The sequence below is a fragment of the Chelonia mydas genome, chromosome 7 (genome assembly GCF_015237465.2).
Source record: "Chelonia mydas isolate rCheMyd1 chromosome 7, rCheMyd1.pri.v2, whole genome shotgun sequence".
In the NCBI taxonomy this organism is placed as follows: Eukaryota; Metazoa; Chordata; order Testudines; family Cheloniidae; genus Chelonia; species Chelonia mydas.
In genome coordinates this window covers 59,226,040-59,249,168 of record NC_057853.1, presented here as the reverse complement: position 1 = coordinate 59,249,168, position 23,129 = coordinate 59,226,040, and the positions used below count along the sequence as shown (strand labels likewise).

The window sequence follows — 23,129 nt, the reverse complement described above, 5'->3', positions numbered from 1 at the left end:
AATAGGAAAGCAGACCTGAAGAAGAGCTCCATGTGGCTCTACAATTTGTCTCCCTTACCAACAGAAGTTGGTCTAGTAAAATATATTATCTCACCCACCTTATCTTTCTAATTGGGATTATGTTTTCCAATGTGTATTTATCATCATTAAATTTCATCTGCCACTTTGTTGTCTAGTCACCCAGTTTTGTGAGACCCCCCCTTGTAACTCTTCACAGTCTGCTTTGGACATCTACAAACTTTGCCACATCACTGTTTACCCCTTTTTCCAGATCACTTATGAATATGATGAACAGCCCTGGTCCTAGTGCAGATCCTTGGGGGACCCTGCTATTTACCTTGCTTCACTGTGAACTATTTATTTAAGAAGGCCTGAAATTTGTGCAAGTCCATGGAACTTCTGCAGAAGAGAAAAAGAAGGGGAGATTGCTGGGAATTGTAGCTATAATCTCTGCATACAGGACAAAACGCAGCTACCCGCATATGTCACTTCTTGGTTCTCCACCAGCCCTGAGGTTCAGCAAGGTCATCTGTATCCAGTGCAAAAAACTTCACTTGCCAAAGCTCTCTATTCCTCATTCACTAGGCAGCCAAGAGGACAGAGCACAGATCCGTGTGGACTGTGCCTGGAACTCCAAAGGGGAGCCGTGTTCTAGCCACAGCCCTTCTCGGGGCACCTGCATGGTGCTCTTCAGAGAGCAAGAAGTGGAGACTTCTGCAAGCTGTGCATATCTCCCACCTGCCTGAAACCCCCCTGCTCCCAACTGCTGCATGACTGTACCAGCTCGACCAGGATTTGGCACAAGCACGCTGAACTCTGCTTTGGGGACAAGGAGCTCAGCAGATGCTGGGAGAAGGGTTTTCCATGTAAACATGAATGATACCTAACCCTGTTGGGGAGGGACATCCAAGGCAGCTGACAGACCAGAGAGTCTCACAGGGAATCTTGACCTCCACCCATCACTGCAGAGAGCGGGGTGTCTCCCCCACAGGTGAATGATGGACCCAGAGTGGGCTCTTCCTGGCTGCAAGCCCAGGGGAAGATGATGAGGGACTCCCTTCTGGGTCACCATATGGAGGGACCAATGAAAACATGCAAAATCAAAAGCGGACTCAAGAAGCTGGGCTCTTTTACCAAGACTCGGAAAGTCTCCCTGCCAAGTATAGCTCAAAGCCTTTCCGTCTGCACACAGGGAGAGAGTGCAATTGGATTGGTCTGTCATCTTTGGCAAAGGACGAAAACCAGATGGAGAACCCACCGACAAACTCCAAAGGTGCAGGAAGTGACTTTAGCAGCTGGCTGAGGGAGTGTTTGTTCTCTCCCTGCCGCACTGTACTGGGCCCTAGAGGGCACACTGATGATTGGAAAGGTCTCATATTATTGCATTAGCTGTTACGTGGGTCAGCACCATGGAGCTAGGGGTTCTCCATCACTCCAGCTAAATAACACAGGCAGCATGTGGGCCCGTGGCTAAGGCAGGAGACGTAGGTTCGAGTTCTACCTCTGCCACACCCCCTCTCTGTGAAACAGAGTGACAATACTGAGCTCCTTTGTTCAGTGCTGTGCAGCATCAGAGCCAGGAGTGTGTCACGGTCACGGATGACTTTTGTCCTAGTGCCAAATGTGGATAATAACGAACAAAGCCAGAGGTTAGAGAGAGAGAGACAGCCCACACGGCGGCACGCGCTGAAAAATCTTGACAACCCTGCAGCATTGTAAACCTTCTCTGTGGCACCTGGCAGCCCCAGAGGTGCTAAGAGCCTGTTGCTACTGGGGAAAGGCTGGGGAGGCTGATTCTCCTTGGGCATTTTCCCAACCACTCTGTTTTACAAGCAACTCCTGCAGCAGAAAGGGAGTAAGGAAGTGTTTGAATATAGAATAGGGCAAGCCCAGGGTTTGGGCTCTGATTTTGAGGCTCAGTCTGGACAGAGTCTGGGTTCAGACTCCAAACGAGCAAAATTGGCCCTTTTCAGATTTGCATTGAACCCAAAACCAAGATCCTGGGGGCGTGCAAATGAAGTATTTAACAGCACAGATGTTTCAACAGGGAGGCCAATTGTGTGGGGCATTCCTTAAAATCAGACATGCCCTAGTTCAACCAGGAGTTCTGGGCTGGTGCAAGAGTCGCTGGGTGAGGCTCTCTGGCCTGTGCTATACAGGAAGTCAGACTGAGTGATCAGAATGGTCCCATCTGGCCTTAAAATCTAGGACGCTCTGAAGCTATTAAATTCCATGGCACTTTTCCCCATGCCAGAGCAATGACTGCATTGGGCTCCTGTCACAGGACCATGCTGCAGTGACAGTGAATTTGATTATCACTGTTTACACTTCCGTGTTAGGTGACTGGACTTGGCACAGCTGTCAGCATTGCTGAGTTCTTGCAAAGAAAGACTCAACCCCCCCCCACCCCAAACCAATTACAACCAGGAGAAGAATGAATAAGCCACGGTGAAGATGAACATTTATTTTTACTTACAGAAAAGCTGCTGATTACCACATTCATTTTGGCACTTGGAAGTGCTTTGCTGCAAGGTGACAAATCACAATCTCTATAAAAATGTACAAAGTGGTGTAAAATCGCCAATGATGTTCCACAACGCGAGGGCCTAAAAGCAGTACACATACACACACACAGACAAACACACGGTGCAAACGAGAGTGGTACAATGATTTCACACCAACCAGATCCTACAGACTTGAAGATGTGTTAATGACCAAACAAAAAAGGTACCCTAGCCAGCAGCAATGTAATTAAATGGTGTCAGATTTAGCCTGGTAATTAGCAATCAAATTGCAACCGAGACTAGCGAAGCATAAATGACATTTAAAAGCTTACTCAAATTAAAGTGCAATGCGTGTTAACATTTGCCTCCATACAGCACTGGATAGCAACGCTGAAGCACTTAGCTGCTCTAAAAGGTTGCTATTTTTGTGGTGTGCCCATAGCCTATTTTCTTCCCTCCTGCCATGAAGGTGGTCATGGGCACTCAGCAACCACCGTGTCAAAAAACCATTAACGAAACACGACTGGACAGGGACCGAAAGGTCCTTCTGGGGCTAATGCAATGTGTGCAGACAAAAGCTAACCCCTGTATAGCACGAAGAAGAGTATTACTTCAGTCCATCTCAAATTATCCATGGAGGTGCAGAAAAACACTAGCAACGCATCTCAGCCTTGGCATGGCATGGCGTTCTAATGGCTACTCGGCCACCGCGCCGACAGATTCCCCCTGCAGCCCCCGTTATAAATACACAGAAATAAAGAAAAGCAAAGAATAACCGTTCGGACAACGTTTTTATGCTCAAGAGATTGGGGGAGGGGCATCTCTCAGAATGGAGCAAAATCTCTTCTCTGTGCCAAAAAGAAAACAATTTGTTCCTGCTCTAGGCGCCCTTTCAGCATTGTCTTTTTGTTGGTTGATTTGGGACACAAAACTAGCTTTGAATGGGTTAATACTCTCCTTGAAGTTAATACACGCACTCCCGGAACCACAGTCCAGGTGTGTCTGGCTCCTGTCCCTTACTGCTGAATGCCAGCCGGATCCTCTTTGCCTTTCTCACCTTCCTTCAAGGCATTAATGACCGGTAACCAAGGGGACGGCAGTTCAGGGATAGTTTTCTTGCCTTGATTTAAGTGGTTAATGGCCGTGTAGAGACTTCCTTGGGGTCCCACTTCCTGCTCCGAATAGTACATCTCCAGTGCGGCGGGAGTACAGTGCTTGTGCTGGGGAAAAGAACAGAAAACGCCATGAGCAAATGAGACCTGCAGGCTTTGGTTAGAGAGCAGAGGGAGCAGTGACACTGGCTGGCCCCAAGCTCCCTTGTAACCAATAACTGTGCTGGGTCATGCTCTTCCATGCGGCAAGAGAAAGGATGCAGATAGCTCAACCCACTGCAGTGCCTGCTGATCCACTCCCTGGGGCGGCATCTCTTTACACTGGCATAACTCCACTGACAACACGGGTTCCTCTGGTTTTGCACCAGGAAGCAGAATTCTGCTCCCTGTCCAATTGTCCGAGCTGGAAAACAGGGTGGGCGGGCTCTGAATTCTGCTGCAGTGACCATTCCCCTATATATGCTGGGTTCCCTGGCCTGCCTACGTCCCCATGATCCCTCTCTTGGTGCTGGGAGGCAGCCGCATCATGGGAGTTGGTGGCTGCGTTGCATTAAGGGAGATATCATCTGGTCAGGGAGCCTGGCCCATAGAGGACATGAAGTAGTTGGGACCTGAGGCATCTTAACTACAACTCTCTTGAGGCCCTGCATCAGGATCCCCACACTGAAATATTCATTTTGGGAGTATCTGGTTTTTCCACAGAAAACAGGCACTTTTCTTGAAAAGCCCAAACCCCCATTTTCTGTCAAAAATCTCAACTGAGAATTTTTGACCATCCCAAATTCCTGAAGCCAGGTGATTTCCCCTGAGTTTGGGATTTAACGGCAAACAACTTATGCAGAACTGGTTCCAGCTTCTGAGGGGTCCCCAGTCTCGTCGAGCCGCTCTCCCCACAGGAAGCACACGCAGGAGTTAGGACAAGAGAAAGGCTGGGCCCGCCCAAGGAAGGAGCAGGGTGGGGAATTTCAAAAGCCTCTAAGTGATTTAGGAGCAGGATCCCGGCTGCTGTCCTACATCAGATAGGGCCTTTCCATGCCAGGACAGCAAGCGTATGTTTAAACACGGCAGCCAGCCCCTTTGAACTAACCCGGTTTAAAACTCTCGTGCAGGCAGGGCAGATTGCATTTTAACCCATGTTTGCTGGTGGCTCCCCGCTAGGGTTCACCTTGACCAGCTAACACCTGTTAACTGCAGCTTGGCCCAGCTGCCCTATAGTTTGAGAACATATTAGTTCAAGCCTGCTAGGGAGCGTGTCTTTAAAACTTGCCTTTTATCCTAGTGGGGAGAGGCCTCAGATGTCCTTAATGTGCTAGATGGGCCAAATCCTGCCTGCCTGAGTGGGGTAAACCTAAACTATTAGCTTCAACGGTGTCAGTGTGGGAGGCAACATGGTCTGGGAGGTAGATGGGGAAGGGTAGGGGGGTTATAGGGGGAAGGAAGGATGGGGGGACCTTCTGCCTCATCTCTGCCCCAGCAGTGCTGTCACATGGCGGGGGAGCCTCTCCAGCAAGCTCTCAGTTCCTTTGTTTGTAACAGGCATGTGATTGTTCACTGCAGCCGAGGCACCCAGCACTGGCCAATAATCAGGGCTGTGACATGCACACAGATATCAATAGCAGTGACTGGAATTGGTGAGGTTTGAACTCATGCGCTCCTGGATCCCATCTTCCCTGCTTTTGCCCCTTTTCTGAAGCCCTCAGAGAAGATGGACACCCTGTGCTCAGGGACCCATGAGAAGATGGTCTATGCTGTCAATGTTGGCCAAGTGGAGGAGAGTGGGGGAAGGGGGCCACTGCTGGCACCTTGCAGTCTCCACAGACTGGCTTAGCAGAACTGGGCAGCCAATGGTGTCCCATAGGACTTGCTGGAGTTAGGCAGGGATCCCCACACAAACGCTGCTGGGGACAGACAAGTCCCCCAAAAGACCCCGGGACTGAAATCCCGGCCCCACTGAGGCCAGGGCAGTTTTTGGGGCCAGGACCCCCTGTATCACCCCGAGCTCTATGGGTCTTGCATGGCACCCAATACAGGAGGAATCTGAGACTGGTCCCAATGAGCTGGGTTAGATGCCCCCTCATAGTTCTGACCCTTGGGACTCTCCAGGGGGCTAGATGTTGAGCTGGGGCCTGCCCTTGTCCACCCCTCACCTGGCTGACTTGCCTCCCAACAGGCCAGTCTGTGCTGTGCTGATGGAGCGCCCAACACAGCCTGCCCCTGCCACTGCTCCCTGAGCCTGTTGCTGGGGAAGCGTCACAACAAATCAACAGCTCTCACTCTTTTCAACACGCTGGCCAAGCAGGCCTGACATTTCCCCTGCCAGCTGTTTGTCTCAGGCTGATTTTGGGTGGGAAATTTCAGTCAAAACAGTTCAGCTGTTTCAGAGAACAAAGGGAGGGGAAATACATTGCTTTGCCCAGGTTAGCAAATTCTTTTTTAAATTTGGCCAAGTTATAAACCTTCAGAAAATCGCATTTCACACATGCTCCATAGAAACTTCATAGGTGTTAGCAGGAAAATCTCCAAAGGTTCTGCCCCCACTGAGCATGCTCCATCCCCTCACATCTCCCCACTGCCTCCTGTGGAAAAAATAGTCTGTGATCACATCATTACAAACTGTATCAGAATGCATATGCACAAGGGGGCAGAGTTAAGGTTGTACAGACAGTCTTCACTCTGGCATTTCCTAACTTTTGAGTGCTTGGCTTTGCAACCTTAATTTTCTTTTAACTTGTGTGTGTCTGTCTGTCTGTCTGTGCATCGGTGTGTGTAACTTATCATACATGTTAACAACAAACAAAATCTATGTTTAGTGACAGTTCAGGCTGATGCAGGACATATCCCATCCGTCCAAAAACTTAAAAGCTTGGAAATAAGCAGTTAAGTGGAAAGATTCCTGCATTCCTTGCCACCTCCAACGCTCCACAGAGCTCACTTCCGTCTTCAGCCAATACTTGCACAGGCCCCAACGGCATCAAATTTGCATCTAACACAAAACCTTACCAGTGATCTCAGCTGTGTTAAGACAGAATATGTTCCCAAATGCATGGAATGTGTGACAGTCAGATGGGCTGATTTGGTCATATAATAGATATGAGGTCACATTTAAAGGGTTTGGGTTAGTGACAAGTCTTAATGCAACATTAACTGCCACTGAATGTAGTTTTTGTTTGCTAATTTCACATGTTTTTTTATCCAGCTTTGGAGTAGCTGAGCTGTTCCCAGAATCGAGGAGAAGGGGAGCTGCCCCTGCCTGAGAATCAGAGGGAGAAGCTATGGTACTGGGACTGTTTCTAGGTCGACCCTTCAGAAGGGTGTGAGTAGCTGAATGACATGCCTCATTCAGTTCTGTGTCTATTAACATTGTATCCCATTGGAAAGTTACTGAAAGAGCAATTCTCCCTGTTTAGCGGTCAGCTGGAGGGATCATAGAATATCAGGGTTGGAAGAGACCTCAGGAGGTCATCTAGTCCAACCCCCTGCTCAAAGCAGGACCAATCCCCAACTAAATCATCCCAGCCAGGGCTTTGTCAAGCCGGGCATTAAAAACCTCTAAGGATGGAGATTCCACCACCTCCCTAGGTAACCCATTCCAGTGCTTCACCACCCTTCTAATATCCAACCTAGACCTCCCCACTGCAACTTGAGATCCTTGCTTCTTGTTCTGTCCTCTGCCACCACTGAGAACAGCCGAGCTCCATCCTCTTTGGGACCCCACTTCAGGTAATTGAAGGCTACTATCAAATCTCCCCTCACTCTTCTCTTCTGCAGACTAAATAACCCCAGTTTCCTCAGCCTCTCCTCATAAATCATGTGCCCCAGCTTCCTAATCATTTTCATTGCCCTCCACTGGACTCTCTCCAATTTGTCCACATCCCTTCTTTAGTGGGGGGACCAAAACTGGACGCAGTACTCCAGGTGTGGACTCACCAGTGTCGAATAGAGGGGAATAATCACTTCCCTCGATCTGCTGGCAATGCTCCTACTAATATAGCCCAATATGCCATTGGCCTTCTTGGCAACAAGGGCATACTGTTGACTCCAGCTTCTTGTCCACTGTAATCCCCAGGTCCTTTTCTGCAGAACTGCTTCTTAGCCAGTCGGTCCCCAGCCTGTAGCGGTGCATGGGATTCTTCCATTCTAAGTGCAGGACTCTGCACTTGTCCTTGTTGAACCTCATCAGATTTCTTTTGGCCCAATCCTCCAATTTGTCTAGGTCACTCTGGACCCTATCCCTACCCTCCAGCGTATCTACCTCTCCCCGCAGCTTAGTGTCATCTGCCGTGGCACCCTTTGTGCCATTAATCACTCCCTGAAACACTCCCTGCCTCTCCTGGACTTTCCAGAATTAGGTACCGCCAGGGGAGGCTGCAGCAGCAGGTTGCCCTGCATTACACCTGCCGGGCTGCCTACTGCACAGCCCCTAAACACGAATCTTTGTAGCCTGGGCTGAGAAGCCAGACTCCGCAGGCCCGGATTGTCACAGACTCATAACCTGTGTGGACTGGGCATGGAGGGGGACACGAAGCGAATGCACTGGCTGGTGGGTTACAGTGTGTGATCAGCGAGAGAGGCGGGAAGCAGGGGTATCTGGGTGACACCCCACAGTTCATCCCAGCTTCACAGTGCTCTCTTCACGGCGTGAGCATGTGCCGCCCCACCCACACAGAGCGTCACCACTCGACCTTCACACCCCTCACTTAGGGAAATGTGGCCTGACCAGAGAGGAGAATGGGGAGCTAGAGGCACCCGAACTACAATGCCCACAAGGCACCGTGGCAGCACCTCACAATGGAAATATTTTGGTTTTCAGGCCGCCCGTTTCTGGACCTTTCCTTGGAAACCAGGCACTTCCCATGAAATATTTCATTCCATCAAAACCCCAATTTTCCATCAAAAAAGATTTCTGACCAGCCCTACCCCAGCTGCCTTGGCCATGCCCCTCCCCAGACAGCAGCACTGAGGGTGGCCATGGGCCCCTGGCAGGACCGGAGTTGTTGGCACCTTGTGCCACTGCTGTTCCCTCCTTGTGAACTTTCCTCCAGGTGGGCTCCTCCCACTGGGTCAGCACCAGCTTCCACTGGCAAAAAGCCCTGCACTGAATTGGGCCCTCGGCATGGTCTCTCCTTACCGCCCCCCACCCGCCCCCAGCCCGACATGGCAGGCTGCATCCGTCTGATATTCTGCCCTCCCCCCTTTCGCCCCCCCCCACAGGCCAATTACAGGAGTCAAGGCTCACCGGGAGGAAGCGCAAGGAGAGTTCTGCTCCAACACCACACCCTGGAGGCCCCCCTCCCCCGGCCTTTGTACCTCGGCTGCCCAGCAGTCACAGCCTGCCGGCCTGAAGATGGGGGGATATTCCGCCCCATGAAACCACCCACTTGGCTTCTGCTGCTTGTGGCACAGACACAGGGTTTCTTTTCCCAAAGCAGTAAACATGTTTCCACTGGGAAAGGGCCAGTCTTAGTGACATCCTGCACCTCTGCACTGCGCTCTGAAATCGCCCAGCAGGGGCACCAGCTGGAGGCCAGTCTGCACACCATTGCTGTACACACCCAAACGGCTCACAAAGCCAGAGCGCTGCCAAGGGGGAGAGATAACACACTGGACTGATCCTGGGCAAATGCAAGCTAACCAGTGGTTGGGAGAGGGCGTGATACACAAGTACTCAGTAAAAAGAAAAGGAGGACTTGTGGCACCTTAGAGACTAACCAATTTATTTGAGCATAAGCTTTCGTGAGCTTGGAAAAAAGCCCTGGGGGGAGAGCTAGAAGTATGCTGGAAAGCACAGCCCCAGCGAGCTGCCAAACAAAGCAGTAAAACAGCCCCTACGTTTTGGGCTGCATACAAAAGGACATCAAGTCAGAAGAGGGAGCTGATTCAGATTCCCTGGGGATAGACAGGTACAACACAAGAGCACCAAGTTCAGTTCTGGGCATCACAGTAGCAGAAGAAGGTCGGCAAATCGCTACACCAATCCATATGCTTGCACCACTGGGCAGATTGTATCAGCAGATCTCTCCTTCACAACGCTCATGGGACACTTTGCCCCAGTCAAGAGGAACAGGCATTTTGCTCTGCAGGTCAGATGCTTGCTGGGGTCCCTCTGGAGGATGCCTGCGGATGTGGGGTGTCCCAAGGAAGAACACAGCCAGCGGCTGTGACCAGCTGGTTACACCGCTCACCCACGCGCAACTCCACCTCCATGTGAACATCGCTTACAAGACACTTACTGGGAGAGACAGGCCAGTGTCGGGGTTCGGCAATTGGCCTTCTCCCAACAGTCCCAAAGGGAGCTCATCCTGCAAAGCCGAGAGCATGGATAGCTGAGGGCCCTCAGCACCAGGCAAGATCGGGGCCCATACATGAGCCCGGGCTCAGCATAATGCAAACATCTGACACTGAGGAGACAGCAGCGTTCTTCCTTTCCCAGCACCACCATCAGTAAGGTGATAACTGAAACAGGCCGGAGGGAGACAGGGGTCATCTTACCTTAAACACAAAGCCCTCTGGGCAGCTTAGCTGGTCATACCACAGCGCCTTGTACATGACCAGCATGAGCAGGCAGGCCAGGAAGGCCACCGTGATGAGAATCAACCCTGTCAGCTGGAAGGAAAGGGAACAAAACAGATCAACTGGCATGAACCCAGACAAAAATTTTTGGCAAAAATCCCCAAACCTGAAGGCACTGACAGACAATGAGAGAGGGTACCCTGCCTTGGTGAGACCATGACCATAGCCAGGCCAGGTGTCCACACAGACCTTATAGCAAGAGGGGAGGTGTTACCTCTGTATATGACACTGGTGGGACCATCACTGGATACCACGTCCAGGTCTGGTGTCTGGACTTCTAATCAATTGGACCAACTGGAAAGGGTTTGGAAGAGAGAGACAAAAATGATTCAGGTCTGGAAACCTGCCTTGCGGTGACAGACTAAAGAAACTCAGTCTGTTTTGTTTATCTAGGAGAAGGTTAAGAGGTGACTTGATCATGGTCTACAAGTATCTCCTTGGGGCAGAAATTTCTAATAATAGAGGGCTGTTTAATCTTGCAGAAAAGGGAGAACAAGATCCAGTGGATGGAAGCTAAAGCCGGACAAACTTGAAATAAGGAGCACATTTTAAATGGAGGTTAGTTAGCCCCTGGAACAGCTCACCTAGAGACATGGAGGGTTCTCCATCACTTGGAGTCTGGAAAGAATGTCTCTTTCAAAGGGATTTGCTCTAACTCCACTGCATGTTCTGGGCTGCCTGCAGGAGTCACTGGAGGGAGGGGGGCTCGCTAGCCTGTGGTGGGCAGGAGGACAGACTGGATGGTTAGAACTGTCCCTTCTGGTCTCTATGGATTCCAGAGGGAAGCAAATGCCCATTGCAGCTGCGGGGTGGGGAATACATGTCGACCCAAGATAAGTAGATAGAGTGACGTCACTGGCAAGTTACTTATACCCTGCTGGGGGAGAAACGGCCCCCAGGAACTGGCCCTGACAGAACGTGTGTGACATCATTTATAAATCGCTCAATGAAGCCGCTTCTCCTTCCACAGCATGGGATGGAAATGCCCGCTGCTGCTGGTGCTGCAGAGCATGGGCAGTGTCACAGTGCCTGCCTCAGGCACACCGGCTAAGACCAGGCACCCAGTCTGCATGGATATGAAGAGAGAAAGTCAGCAAGAGAAGGCACATTTTCACTTCCAGACCTTGCCTGGCTGGCTCTGGGCGGTGCAAAGTCTGACGTTATTTGCAGCAGTGGCTGCAAAGAACTTTCCCTGCTTCCTCCAAAAGAAAGCTTCCTGTGGGGGCTGGCTTGTTGGTTCTGAAGTTCTATTTTTGGCTGTGACTCATAGTGTGAGAGCTGCTATTTACAGCTGCATTAAAGCACCAGGGCCCAGGTGTGAGTCAGACAGTGAAGACAGGGATCTCTTGCGTCATCTCTGCCCATTCCAGACTGTGCCACTTGTGCAGAGCCAGCCTCTGTGGCTCAGCCTCTGGCCTCTCCATCACCCGCACCGGTGCAAACTCCCAGATCCCACAGGGGTTGTATACTGTAGATGAGGGCACGGTCAGAGCTCTGCAAACACCTGATTTTCCAGTTCGCTGCCCTAACCAAAATGTTCCCAAAAAAGGGTTTTGAGTCCAACTAAACGTTTAGTTTCATTTTTAGAGCTTTAACCTTTTTCAGTTGTTTTTTTTTTCCAAAATAAAATTGAAATCCATTTCAAAATGAGACGTCGTCTCAAAAGGAAACATTTTATTTGGAGGGATTTTTATTTATCAAAACAATTAAGCGAATTCAACACAAATTCACAGAATGTTTCGGTTGATCTAAATCTGCCTTTTTCAGTAAAATAATTACTGGAAATTTTCACCCAGCTCTGGGACCGACCTCCCCGCAACCCCGCTCCATGCGGGGATGTGCTGCAGCTCCCGGACTTATGAGGAACTCACAGGTGGAACTCAGAGCCAGTGGAAACTTTGTGAGGGTCACACAGCTTCTGAAGACGACTTGGGCTTCCTCCACTCCCCAACAGACCCAGCTCCTCTGGCAGACCCAGTGGATTCTAACACAGCCCCTTCTGTTTCTCCAGGGAGCGGCCAGCCAGCCCACTCCCTTCACTGTGATTCCTAGGTAATGCTAGGTGAGTGCTACGTGGATCCCATGGCCATTTATTTCACCTTGATGCTTAGACGTGTTGCAGAGCTCCGTACGGGAAGCAGGAATTCCCCACTACCAGAGCATGCTGCATTCAGGTACATGACTTATCAAAGAGAAGGGGAAGAGGGACTAGGTCACGGTCCTGGTTTTTATAATGCCAGAGGGAATTTTCCATATCCCCTGGGGGAGAAATGGGCCTCTGGGACCAGGCCAATGAACAGAATACACCAGTACACCAGGAAGATGCTGGTGAGGACACCAGAGTTAAGGCCGAGCTGAGTTTTGCGCTCATACAAGGGACACATCCTCTTTGGAAGAGCACACCATATCCTCAGCGCTCAGCCTTTGAGTATCGAACGGATTGCCTGGGAATTTACAAGTGTACCCATACATTAGTGTAGAAGTTAAAATTAAACTACAAATGAGTCCTTTAGGAAATGAAACATGCTGCATCCGACATGTTCTTGTCCCAAATGGCCTTATTAGAACAGCCCAGCCTCTTCAGGCTTCCCATGTAGTTAAAACTCACTGAAATCTAGTGCATAGACTCCATTTGAAGAAATTAGGTTATAATTAAACACAGTTATTGAGGCTGTTGTATCTAATTGTTGTGATTTTTTGCAAACCAAAAAATACCCCAAGATGGAGTTAAGGCTAAGAGTACGTCAGTGATTAGGGTAAAAACATTATAGGGATGGTGCAATTATCCCCCAAATAAGTGTTATGAATCCAGGAAATTCAGAGGGAAAGTTTAACTTAACAGAAATCCTACCATAGTAATAGGATATGGAAAAGCATCCAACAACCTTAACTCGGCTGTGCAGAGATGCCGTGCAATCACCCTACATTTATGCACATTAGCGGGTTTACTCCCAGATAAGATGAAGCTGATCTTCAGAGACACATTAGCTCGTTCTCTTTCTCTTTTCTTTTTTTCCTTTTTCCCCTCAGAAGATATGAGGTGGAATCTGAGTAGGGGGAGGGGGCAAAGGAAATGCATCATGAGCCTGGTTTTCAGACCGGGCTCTCGGTTTGTGGATGCAAAGACACAGCTAGATGCACCTAACAGCTTTAACCAACCCTGGCCACATGTCACCGCAGGAACTAACCCATGGTTGTCAAAGAGGTGGTCAGGTTGAGACTGGACTGAAAACCAGGCTGTGTTTGTACAGGTGCGGATGTGGCTATGGCCTCAGCACACCGGACCAACAGCCCAGGGTCCGGTACCCAACAATAGTCAGGACCAGAGGCTGCAGAGGGAGGGGCAAGAAAGCATAATGGGCATGTCTGGAATAAGCTGTTCGGGGGGAGAGTGGGGGTGTCTTCCTGACCCATCTTGTCTGGTTAATGCCCTGCCTGAGGGTGTGTGTCTCTTGTACCTTACTGGGAATGTTATTGCGCTTATACAGTCTGACACAGCTCAAGGGTTTCAAGTGTCCACAAAGCACATGTGGGGGAATGAAGACAGCTACGGTCAGATTCCCCCTGAGCCAGGGGCTACTCAGTGTGAATAGGGAGGGCAGAATATGGCCCCCAGAGACCTCTACATGCAATGGGGAGAAGGATCGAAATTCAGGAGTGAGAGGTAAGACAGCTGAGTCCTAAAACGGGCCCTAAATAACGTGCAGCTAAGGACAATGATCCTGGAAAAATCAGAGGGACAAGGAACAACCTGTGTGGCTTCTCAAGGGACTGGAGACAAAGTACGCCAGGGAAATTGGGACACTGCAGAACCTTTGGACTTGGGCCCCCCAAACAATCTGCATGTCTGGAGGCAGAAGTCACCGGACAGCCGGTTAACCCAGTAGCAGTGAGACCGGCTCATATGGAGTGTATTATGCCAATCCACATCAGCCGTGTGGAAGGGATTCTGCTGTCACTGCCCATTCCACCTGGTGTTCCCTGCAGACGCCCCTTCCAAGTGCATGTCAGAGCCAGGGCATGTGTGAGCCTGGGGGGCGGGAACAGCAGCAGTGACCAGCTAGCCACACCCTTGTGCTGAAATGGTTACAAACCCCTCGTCCCCAGGCTCCATCCTGCCTCTCCTCTAAGCCTGAGGTGAATGAACTACAGGGATCTGTGGTGTCCAGGCTCATGGCACTGCCACAGGCCCAGGGACCCCAAGGTGGAGGGGCTCAAGGGATGGGCAAACGCTGCAGCTCTGGCACTTGGTGTGGCCGAGCACTGAAAATTCAAACCCAGCTTGTCTGAGTCTGCCCCTCACCCACAGCCCCACTCCTCTGCTGTCCCCTGAACAAGCCCTTTCCCAGCAAGCCCCATTTCCATCTCCCTCCTCCATTGCCACTTGAGCCTCTGTGGGATGCTGGGGGGTGGCATCTCCTGAAGAAAACCAGATCCTGTTCCTGGGAGCAGTCCCGCACCGCATCTGTGCTGTTGGACTAGGGCCCCTTCCTCCCACACTCACTGCAGTGACCTCCTGGGGGGCTAGTCAGCACCAGGGCCTCCTGGCCATCCCTAGGGAATCCCATGCTAGCCACCTCCTCCTGGCTTGTCTGTAGGACTGTTGTTAACCCTTTCTGCTTTCCAGCAGAGGAAGCAGCCCCAGGAACAGACCATTCTACAGCGACAGGCCCTCCCTTGTCCCTCTTCCTCTTCTGCCCTTTTGCCCTCACACTACCCATGAGAGAGGCAGGATCTCCACCAGCCTCCTGCCCGTGGAGAGCACAGAGCAGCCCATGCACTGTTCTGTAAGGAATGTAAATCGGCTTGCTCTGGTTTCAGGCTGCTGGCTTCCCCCCTGAGGACAGAGAGTGGGAGGTGACACATTGGCCCCTCTCCTGGCTAAAACAGGGCTGGTCTGAGTTAATCTGGATTATTCACTTTCCCCGTTGCAGTGTCAATGTGAGAGACAATCCCTCAAATCACAATCCCTGCTGAGGTGGGGTGGGAGGGGAGACAGGAGAATGCTTTACCTTGACCTTTTCTGATACTTCATCGTACAGGTTTATGTTCAGTTTTTTAATTCCGGGGACATGCAACTTTCTCTTCTTCTTCTGCTGGAGCTGGTACTCCGTTCTGGTCTTGACAATCACCTGTGAGGAGAGGAATCAGTGAGCGGCGACCTGTATACAACCGGACAAGGCTGCATGGAACAACTGCTCAGAGAGGCAAAAAGCAGAGCAGACTCTTTGCTGGAAGGTGCCTGGTATTTGAGCTCACAAGGCCTGGGGCAACGGGCCTGGGCCACTTGCAAGTAGTGATTCACCAATGCTGCCCTGAGTTTGCTGTGGGATTTCACCATGTTTGGGGCTTCCCTAATGGATCATCATGGCTGCTCGGGGGCCGAGGGCAGAAAAAGTAGTAAGGCAGCAAAGCTCAGACCAAGAGAGAGCAACCTGTAGCCTCCTTCTGCCCTAATCCCCCCAGCTCAGAGCTGCTGGTAATTCCAGGAGGGCTCAGCATATTTCAAGAGGGAGTTCTGCTCCCAGTGACACTGCAATAAGTGGCCTCCCAAGAGTCTTGCTCATTTGGTAGTGAGGCCAATAGCCAAAAAGCAAGCTGACCTCCAGCCAGATTCAATGCAGGGCAGATCACCATTTGCTAGCGTGGATGCCTAAAGATAGGCAAGTAACTCCATATGTGACCTGGTTGTCAGAGGTGCTGCGTACCCCCTGCTCCTACCAAATGAAGCCAGCAGGAGCCAGTTATTCAGTGTCACTTACAATCTCTGACTCACATGCCTGGGTGTGGATTTAGGAGCCGAACTTCTGGTCCCTACGTTTGCCAAAGCTGGCCTAAGTTCAGATTCCATGATGCGAAGCTGTGGTTGGCTGCAGATATGGTGTGGGGTGCAGAGAAAACACACCGTGGCCATCAGGAGCCAGGCTGAGCTGGGGCTAGCAAGAGACAGAAACCATGGTCATTATTGTCGCAGATGACTTGGGGAGCCCGACTTGAGGGGCTGGTTTTCAGCAAATTCTGAGCAGTCACTCTCCGGAAATCGGGTCTCCGCAAGGCATCTCCAGGCCCCAGAAGGGAGGCACTCAGAGTGGGCCATCCTTTCTGTACTTGCCGGCTGAGCGAGAATGACATGGAAATCATCAATGGAGACGGATGGTTAGCGAGCGGTGCCAGTGGGAACACAATGGGCCCGCCAGCCATGAGTACAATCTCTTGATGTTGATGCATCACTGCACTAGAGGAAACAACCGAATGCCCTACCCCGTTCTCTGCAAGGCCCCCAGTGCAAGGTATGTAGTTCTGTGGGGAGCAGGGGGTGGGGATTCCCCAAGGCGATGATGTGCTGGCAGAGTCACTCACAGCCATGACTGCAGCCCGTGGTGTGGAGGGGTAGCAATTCACATCTAAAACCAGGCACCCAAAAGACCTTTCTGAATGCACACTAGGGCACAAGGCATCTTACAGTGACACAGAGTCCCCAGCAGAACAGCCAGGCAATCCTCAGCCAGTGAGGAAGGATCATGCTTTGCGCGGTAAAATGATTGCCTAGATGCTGCCATAGATGAAGAAAGCTTTGGAACCCTCCAGCCTCCAGCAGGGAGAGCCACTGCTTATGCTCCCTACAACACAGCACCCTGCTCCAGCAGGAGAGGGTCCTTCTGGCAGGCCTAGAAAGAACGTAAACCCAACAGACAGCAACGCGGGATGGCCAGATCTCAAGGGAACACGTCCACAGCCTCCACAAAGGAATCCAAGCCAAAGACACTTGGTTTGACACCCAAACAGCCTCATTAAAAAGAGCCCTCGCTGCACCCGAACATACCATCGAGATCTACCCACCTGCGATGGGCCAGTCACTCCGGACACGGTTACACAGCACTGGGCGCCTCCAAGAAGCACCATCGAAGCTAGTGGGTGGTATCCACACAAGCGCAGAAGTGGCGTAGGTACACCAGCGCCACGGGGAGACGTTCAAAGGCGCACAGGACGGCAAGGCCCCCTGCTCCCACTGACTTTCAATGGCTTTTAAGTCACTTTGGCAAACCCCACCCATTTAAACCAGCCCCCTAGTCGGGAAACTTCCCTGAGAGGTGGTCAGAAGGGCTCGTCACCCAACGTTCAAGGAGGAGAGTGCCCATGACCCACAGAGACAGCTGGGGTAACAGCACTTTCTGCAGAGGCTGCTGCAGAATCCCAGGTAACTGACCAGCAGTGACATAATGTGGGAAAGCCGAGCAGATGGATCCCTGCCAGAGAAACCAGCTAGCATCCATGGCTGGGCCTCATGGTGCTCATTAACAACAGTGTACGCTACAAACCCATGCACCAGGTAAAGCTCTGCACTGGCTTTCTAGGCTCCGAAAGACTCTGTCTATTCCGGCACTGAAACCTGAATCTTAAATCATGACAACATTGACGCTGTGGGAAAACATACGAGCTGATTAAATCCATGAACCGAGTCAGAATGGTATGGTGCAAACACGAGCCACGTGAACCAGTCAGGGAGCTAACCTCAGCCCTGCTCTTTCCACTAGGTACACTGAGTCCGGACCGAACCTCGTGAAACAGATTCCTCTGCCTGGGCTCCTGCTAAACAACTCGAATTTAAAGGGCCAGAACTTCAGGTCTGGCTGAGCAGTGCTTGGCTCAGAACCGGAGGGGAGGGGAGGGAGCAAAGGCGGCTTTAAGCCATCGCCCTTACCCTAGGGGCAGCCAGGAGCACAGCATAAATTAGAGCAGTCACAGGGCTCTATTTACACTCTGGTATCAGCCTCCTAGGGACCATGCCACTGGCTGGTGATGACCGGAACAAAGGCCCCATGCCTCTCCCACCCTCAACATGACCCCTACACCAAGAGTGACCCAGGGGCCTCTTGATGCCAGCTGGCAGAGGGGATGCATGGAGCTTTACAGGGATCCCCTGGTTGAGGTACATCCCTAATAATTCACCAAGGGTGGCATGTCAGGTCTCTTCTGAGCGCCAGTAGCCCACTGGTCCTCCTAGTCATTGTGAAATGCATGTACGGGTAATAGTGAAGAAGTTATGTATTTAGAGTGGGAATTATGTCCTTAAAGCCTTGATATTAAAAGCAGGTCACCAGGAAGTGACAGGGCTTGGATAGATTCTGTTCAGGCAGGGGCAGGAGACACTTATCTCTCTGGCTGGTCAGGTGTGTCCCATGCATTGCATGTATCACAATGGAGGCCTCTCTGCGTTACCGAGCCTGATGCTAATCAAAAGAGTGCAAAACCTATGCGAGGAATGCTGCAGGAAAATACAAAACCAGCAGGGGGCGATCTGTTAACAAGCAAAGACAATGGATTCTTGGGTGTAACTGGGAATACTGAGGTACAGCCTGCATCCTTTGCCAAGGAGCCAAACCCTCAGCATCTTCTGTCTTAAGAAAGGGGAGTGGGGATCAGAGCCAGCCTGGCTGGCAAATGCTGCAAAGACTTTACGGGAGGTACAATGAATTAGACAGGACAGCATCTTGTTAATTCAATCTGAACTCTAGAGGCGTGTTTTGATTTGATTTGATGTGTCACCATTTGTTTCCAATGCTTTGACTTGCTGCTACTCGACTCTCTACACCTTATTCAATACACTTGTACTTGTTTTCACGATAGTCAGGTCTAAGTGCTGTGTGTTAGGCGGAACTGTGATCTGAGATGGAACTGGTAGGCTGGGGGCACTGTTCCTTTGGGAGCAGTGTATCTGTGAATACTGTGAGTGTCCACTGGACCAGGGGCTGGACACTCCAGGGGACGCTTGGAGGGCTCAGCGGCTGGAGCGGGCCCATCGCTAGCTTGCAGAGGCACAGTGGAGCCTGCAGAGGCTGACCGCCCTGGGCACTGCATCACAACGGGGGATTCCTGTTCACAGCGTCATAGATCCCAAGGCCAAAGGATCACTGTGATCATCTAGTCTGACACCTGTGCAGCACCGGCCAGAGACCTGCCCCTGCCCCTAGAGCAGATCTTGTAGGAAAACATCCAAGCCTGATTTAAAAATTGCAAGCCATGGAGAATCCACCATGGCACTTGGTCAGTTGATCCAATGGTTAATTACCCTCGCTGTTAAAAAAGTGCACCTTATTTCTGGGAAGACCAAGAGGAAATGAGATTCGGCTGGCACACCCAGGTCCACACCTGCCAGGGAGTCACTGTACAAAGGGATTAGCCTGCTGGCCTGTTGGTGCAGTTCTCTGTCCCTGAAGCTCGGCAGGAGCAATGTAAATGGGATGGAGTGGGGCTGAGAAACTGGCCCAAAAGCCTTCCCTGCACCTGATGTGGTCAGACCCCAGCACAAACTGGGGGTGAGCACTCTGCCCTCCCTTCGCTCGGGGCACCAGGCAGCCGAGAACTGGGGCCACAGGGTGTGCAGAATGCTGGTGACGGGGTCCTGCTGTTGTGACAGTCAGCACCCTGGGGATTGAAGTGGGGACCTCCAGGGCAAAAAGCAAAAGGCTGCGTAGCTGGGGCTGTAACAGGCACATAGCCTCAGCAGATCAGTGCAGTGGGGACCTGTCACACCCACTCCCCAGCACGTTACACTAGTGTCCTCTCGTGACCGCTCACAGGAGAATGTGCCAACCAGGGATAACCTGGAAAATAACAAACCCCAGGATAGTTCAGAGTCAAGCCCTGAAGGGTCCCCACGAAAGTCCTCTCTGCCTGCAGGCACCCAGCAGCAGCTGATCACAACGTGTGCTACACGCACGCTTCACCAGCCGGATGGAGGCCTAGTCTATGTTACACGGTTAGGCCGGCGTACGCTGCCTCGCATCAACCTAGCTGTGGAAGTGTCTTCACTTCAATTTGGCTCCCGCCCACTTCAATGCCTCTTGATGCCGATTTAGTAACGCCACCTCCCCGAGCAGCACGGAGTCATGCTCAATGTCATTCGGTTGACAAGGTGTCAGTGTAGACACTGTGTTGTTTACGTCTACTGTTACTGGCCTCCTGCAGCCGTCCCCATGCTGACAATGCAATCGACACAAGCACTCCTGGTGAGGACAGGCACCGCTGACAAAAGAAGTCGAGTGTGCACACACACAAGCAATTTAATAACCGCGGTGGCTGTATGTGACGTAAGTTAGGTCGTCATAATTTTGTAGTGTGGAGATGGCCGGAGGAGTTGCAGACTATCTGTCATGGCCCCAGAGAAGCCCTACAGACCTCCTGTGCCATAAAGAAACCACTGGATGAATACAGCCCTTGGCTGATGCCCTTCTGCCACGTCACCCAACTCCTTCTCCAATAAGGAGCGAGGTCTGGGCCCAATGGTAACAGCCGATCACCCTGACTGGGAGAAAACTCCCAAAAGCAAATGTGCCAACAAAGTCTGTGCCCTGAACTCCTGGTAACAACAGCTGTGATCCCCCGATCAACATCGCATGAGGACACCAGCCCCTTGGTACCACCCCAGCTGCAGCAGCAAACACCCCCCAACCCAAAGTCACACACTCAGTCCAGAGCGAGCCCTCATTCATTTCTGTACATCCTCACCCCAAAACTCGGCTCCTCTCCATCTCCAGAACCAGTGACGCTGGAGGCCAACACATGAGTGACTGGCACCAACAGAGATAAGGCAACAGCAAACTATGGCTCCCTGCCCATGACCGGCAGCCTGGCATTGGGGCCCCAACAGAGATGTGCGCAAAGCCAAGGCAAACTCTCACCACATGCCGAGGGAGAAGGGGACACAGGAGACACTGGGCCATATTCTCTGGTCTGATACAGCCTCTTATGCAGCATGGAAAAGCTAGAGATTCCCAGCAGAGCTCCCCATGCTGGGGACTCTCTGATCACATAGCCACTTTCCACACCCTCTCCCCACACCAATGGGAGGAGAGGGTGGGCCAGGGTGTTGCGGGCCCAGGCTTATTCTGGTGACATTACAATAAGTCCCCTCGGGTCTAACCTTCTCCAGGGCTGGGCAGCCAAGGGGCTTGAAGCTGTCGCTGGCTTTCTGCACTCCCACTCTCCCCTCTGTCCAAGCGCTCCTCTGCTGCAGCGGAGAACGGGGGCCACGAAGCACAAAGCGAGAGGAGTGATGGAGAAGCCAGGGCCAGGGGAGACTGAAATGCAGAGACACTCGCTCCCCTCAGTGACTGACCCCAGATTAGCAGAGAGGAGCAAAGACTGTCCATCCAAAACACAACTGAGAAATTGGGCTTAAGGGGAGAGACACCAGAGACAGCCCAAAGTCCCCAACCCAAGGGCACCAACTCTGGCCATCAGGCAGAGGACGCTCAGCCAACAGCTGGTCGGCCATTTTTCCGACAATGGTTTTTGGTTGGAAAAAGCCAACTGCATGAGCATTTCGATAAGGCCGACATGGGAGGCTGAGTCCCATCAGGTTTACTCTGGTCAAAGATGGTTTAACATGCATTCCTGACAGACAAGCCTGGATGGGCCGATCAGAGGGCTGTGAGGGAACACAGGCCTCGAACACATGCCACGAGTCCTCAGGTAGTGCTGAGACCATGGCCACTCCCCAGCAGCTCACCTGACTGGCTGGAGAAAGGGGCCAGCAAAGCTATAGCTCACAAAAGGCCCCAACTACCCACAAAGCTCCTGACTGGGGGAGATGTTCAGCCCCACCGATTGGCTGGGGAGCTCTACTTAAACCAGAAAAGAGGCACAGGAAGTTGTCTGAGCAAGCAGAGGAATCATTAGCTGGCTGCTACTATGGACATTGCCTACTTGCCTTTCTCCTGAGCCCTGCCTTCCCACCTGTTCCTGGTTCCTGTTCTCCTTATCCCAAATCGGTGTCTGTTCCCAGTCCCCATTCCTACGCCCTACCCCCACACCGATTCCAGCTGTGATCTTTGGCTTGGCATCTGACTGTCTCCAGCACTGCTTGACCCCAGGAAATGGGCAGTAGTTTCCCAGCAGTTTCATGCCAGGGTAGCTGGCCCAGCAGAGCCACCCACTGATTCTGGTCCTCAACTGCCATCCCAATACAGTGACTGCAGAGATGTCTTTGAAAAAAAGAACGCAGACACCTTGCCCCCGCACAGGGACTCAGCTTGCCCGATCAAGCTACAACCAGTAGTAAACATTCTGTTCGGGCACCTCTACACCATGTTGGAGTCCGATCTAGCCATGCTGCATACCTACTTTCAGGAGAACCCAGCCAAGGGCTTTATTTGTAAATCCATGTTGACTGGTGGGGCACTAGTCCTCTGTTTAAAAAAAGATGGAAGCCTCTGACTACGTATGGACTATCAGGCCCTGAATCAGGTCACCATTAGAAACTGATACCTGTTACCACTAATTCCTGAGCTAATGGACTGCATGAGCATCACCTGGGTATTCACAACGCTAGAGTCTGGGGGGCATGCAGCCTAGTACGCATTAGAGCTGGGGACGAATAGAAAACCAGCTTTTGAACGCATTAAGGTCGCTTTAAATATCTCTTGATGCCCTTTGGTTTGACAAACACACCTGTGATGTTCCAGCATTGTATTAATGGTGTGCTCCAAGACATTGTGGACCAATACAGGGTAGCAAACCTGTATGACACGCTTATTTTTTCAGACAAGGACGAACACCATAGAATGCACGTCCATTCTGTCCTGAAGGGGTTATGCCAACATGGCCTATGGGCTAAGCTAGAAAAATAGGCCTTTCCTCAGCCCCCATAAAATTCCTGGGGTTCATCCTATCCCCTGCTGGTACTGGCCTGGACGTGTGCAAGGTAACAGCAGTCCTCCAGTGGGTGGTGCCACAGAGCGTTTGTGAACGACAGTGTCTCCTGGGGTTCATGCCAAAGTTCTCAGAGAGAATCACCTCTCTTGCTGCCCTGTTCCACAAAAACACCAGGTTCCTTTGGTCTCCCAAGGCCCAGCAGGCCTTCAAGCAATTCAAACTCACAATTACCTCTGCTCCGATATTGGTCCACCCCGACACCTCGCACACCTTCTTCAACACAGTG

General features: G+C 51.5%; 1 protein-coding gene across 5 annotated transcripts in view; it reads right to left on the bottom strand.

Annotated features, from left to right (window-relative positions):
- Positions 1 to 2,444: 2,444 nt before the first annotated feature.
- Positions 2,445 to 23,129, bottom strand: part of CALY (calcyon neuron specific vesicular protein) — a 65,445-nt gene continuing 44,760 nt past the window's right edge. For all 5 annotated transcript variants that reach the window (XM_043550320.1, XM_037905746.2, XM_027819924.3 and 2 more), the window contains 3 exons: positions 15,199 to 15,318; positions 10,106 to 10,219; positions 2,445 to 3,724 (listed from right to left, as the gene is read on the bottom strand). In XM_043550320.1, coding sequence (XP_043406255.1) covers positions 3,521 to 3,724; positions 10,106 to 10,219; positions 15,199 to 15,318 — 438 coding nt within the window. In that variant the 3' untranslated portion in view covers positions 2,445 to 3,520. The remainder of the gene's footprint in view (positions 3,725 to 10,105; positions 10,220 to 15,198; positions 15,319 to 23,129) is intronic.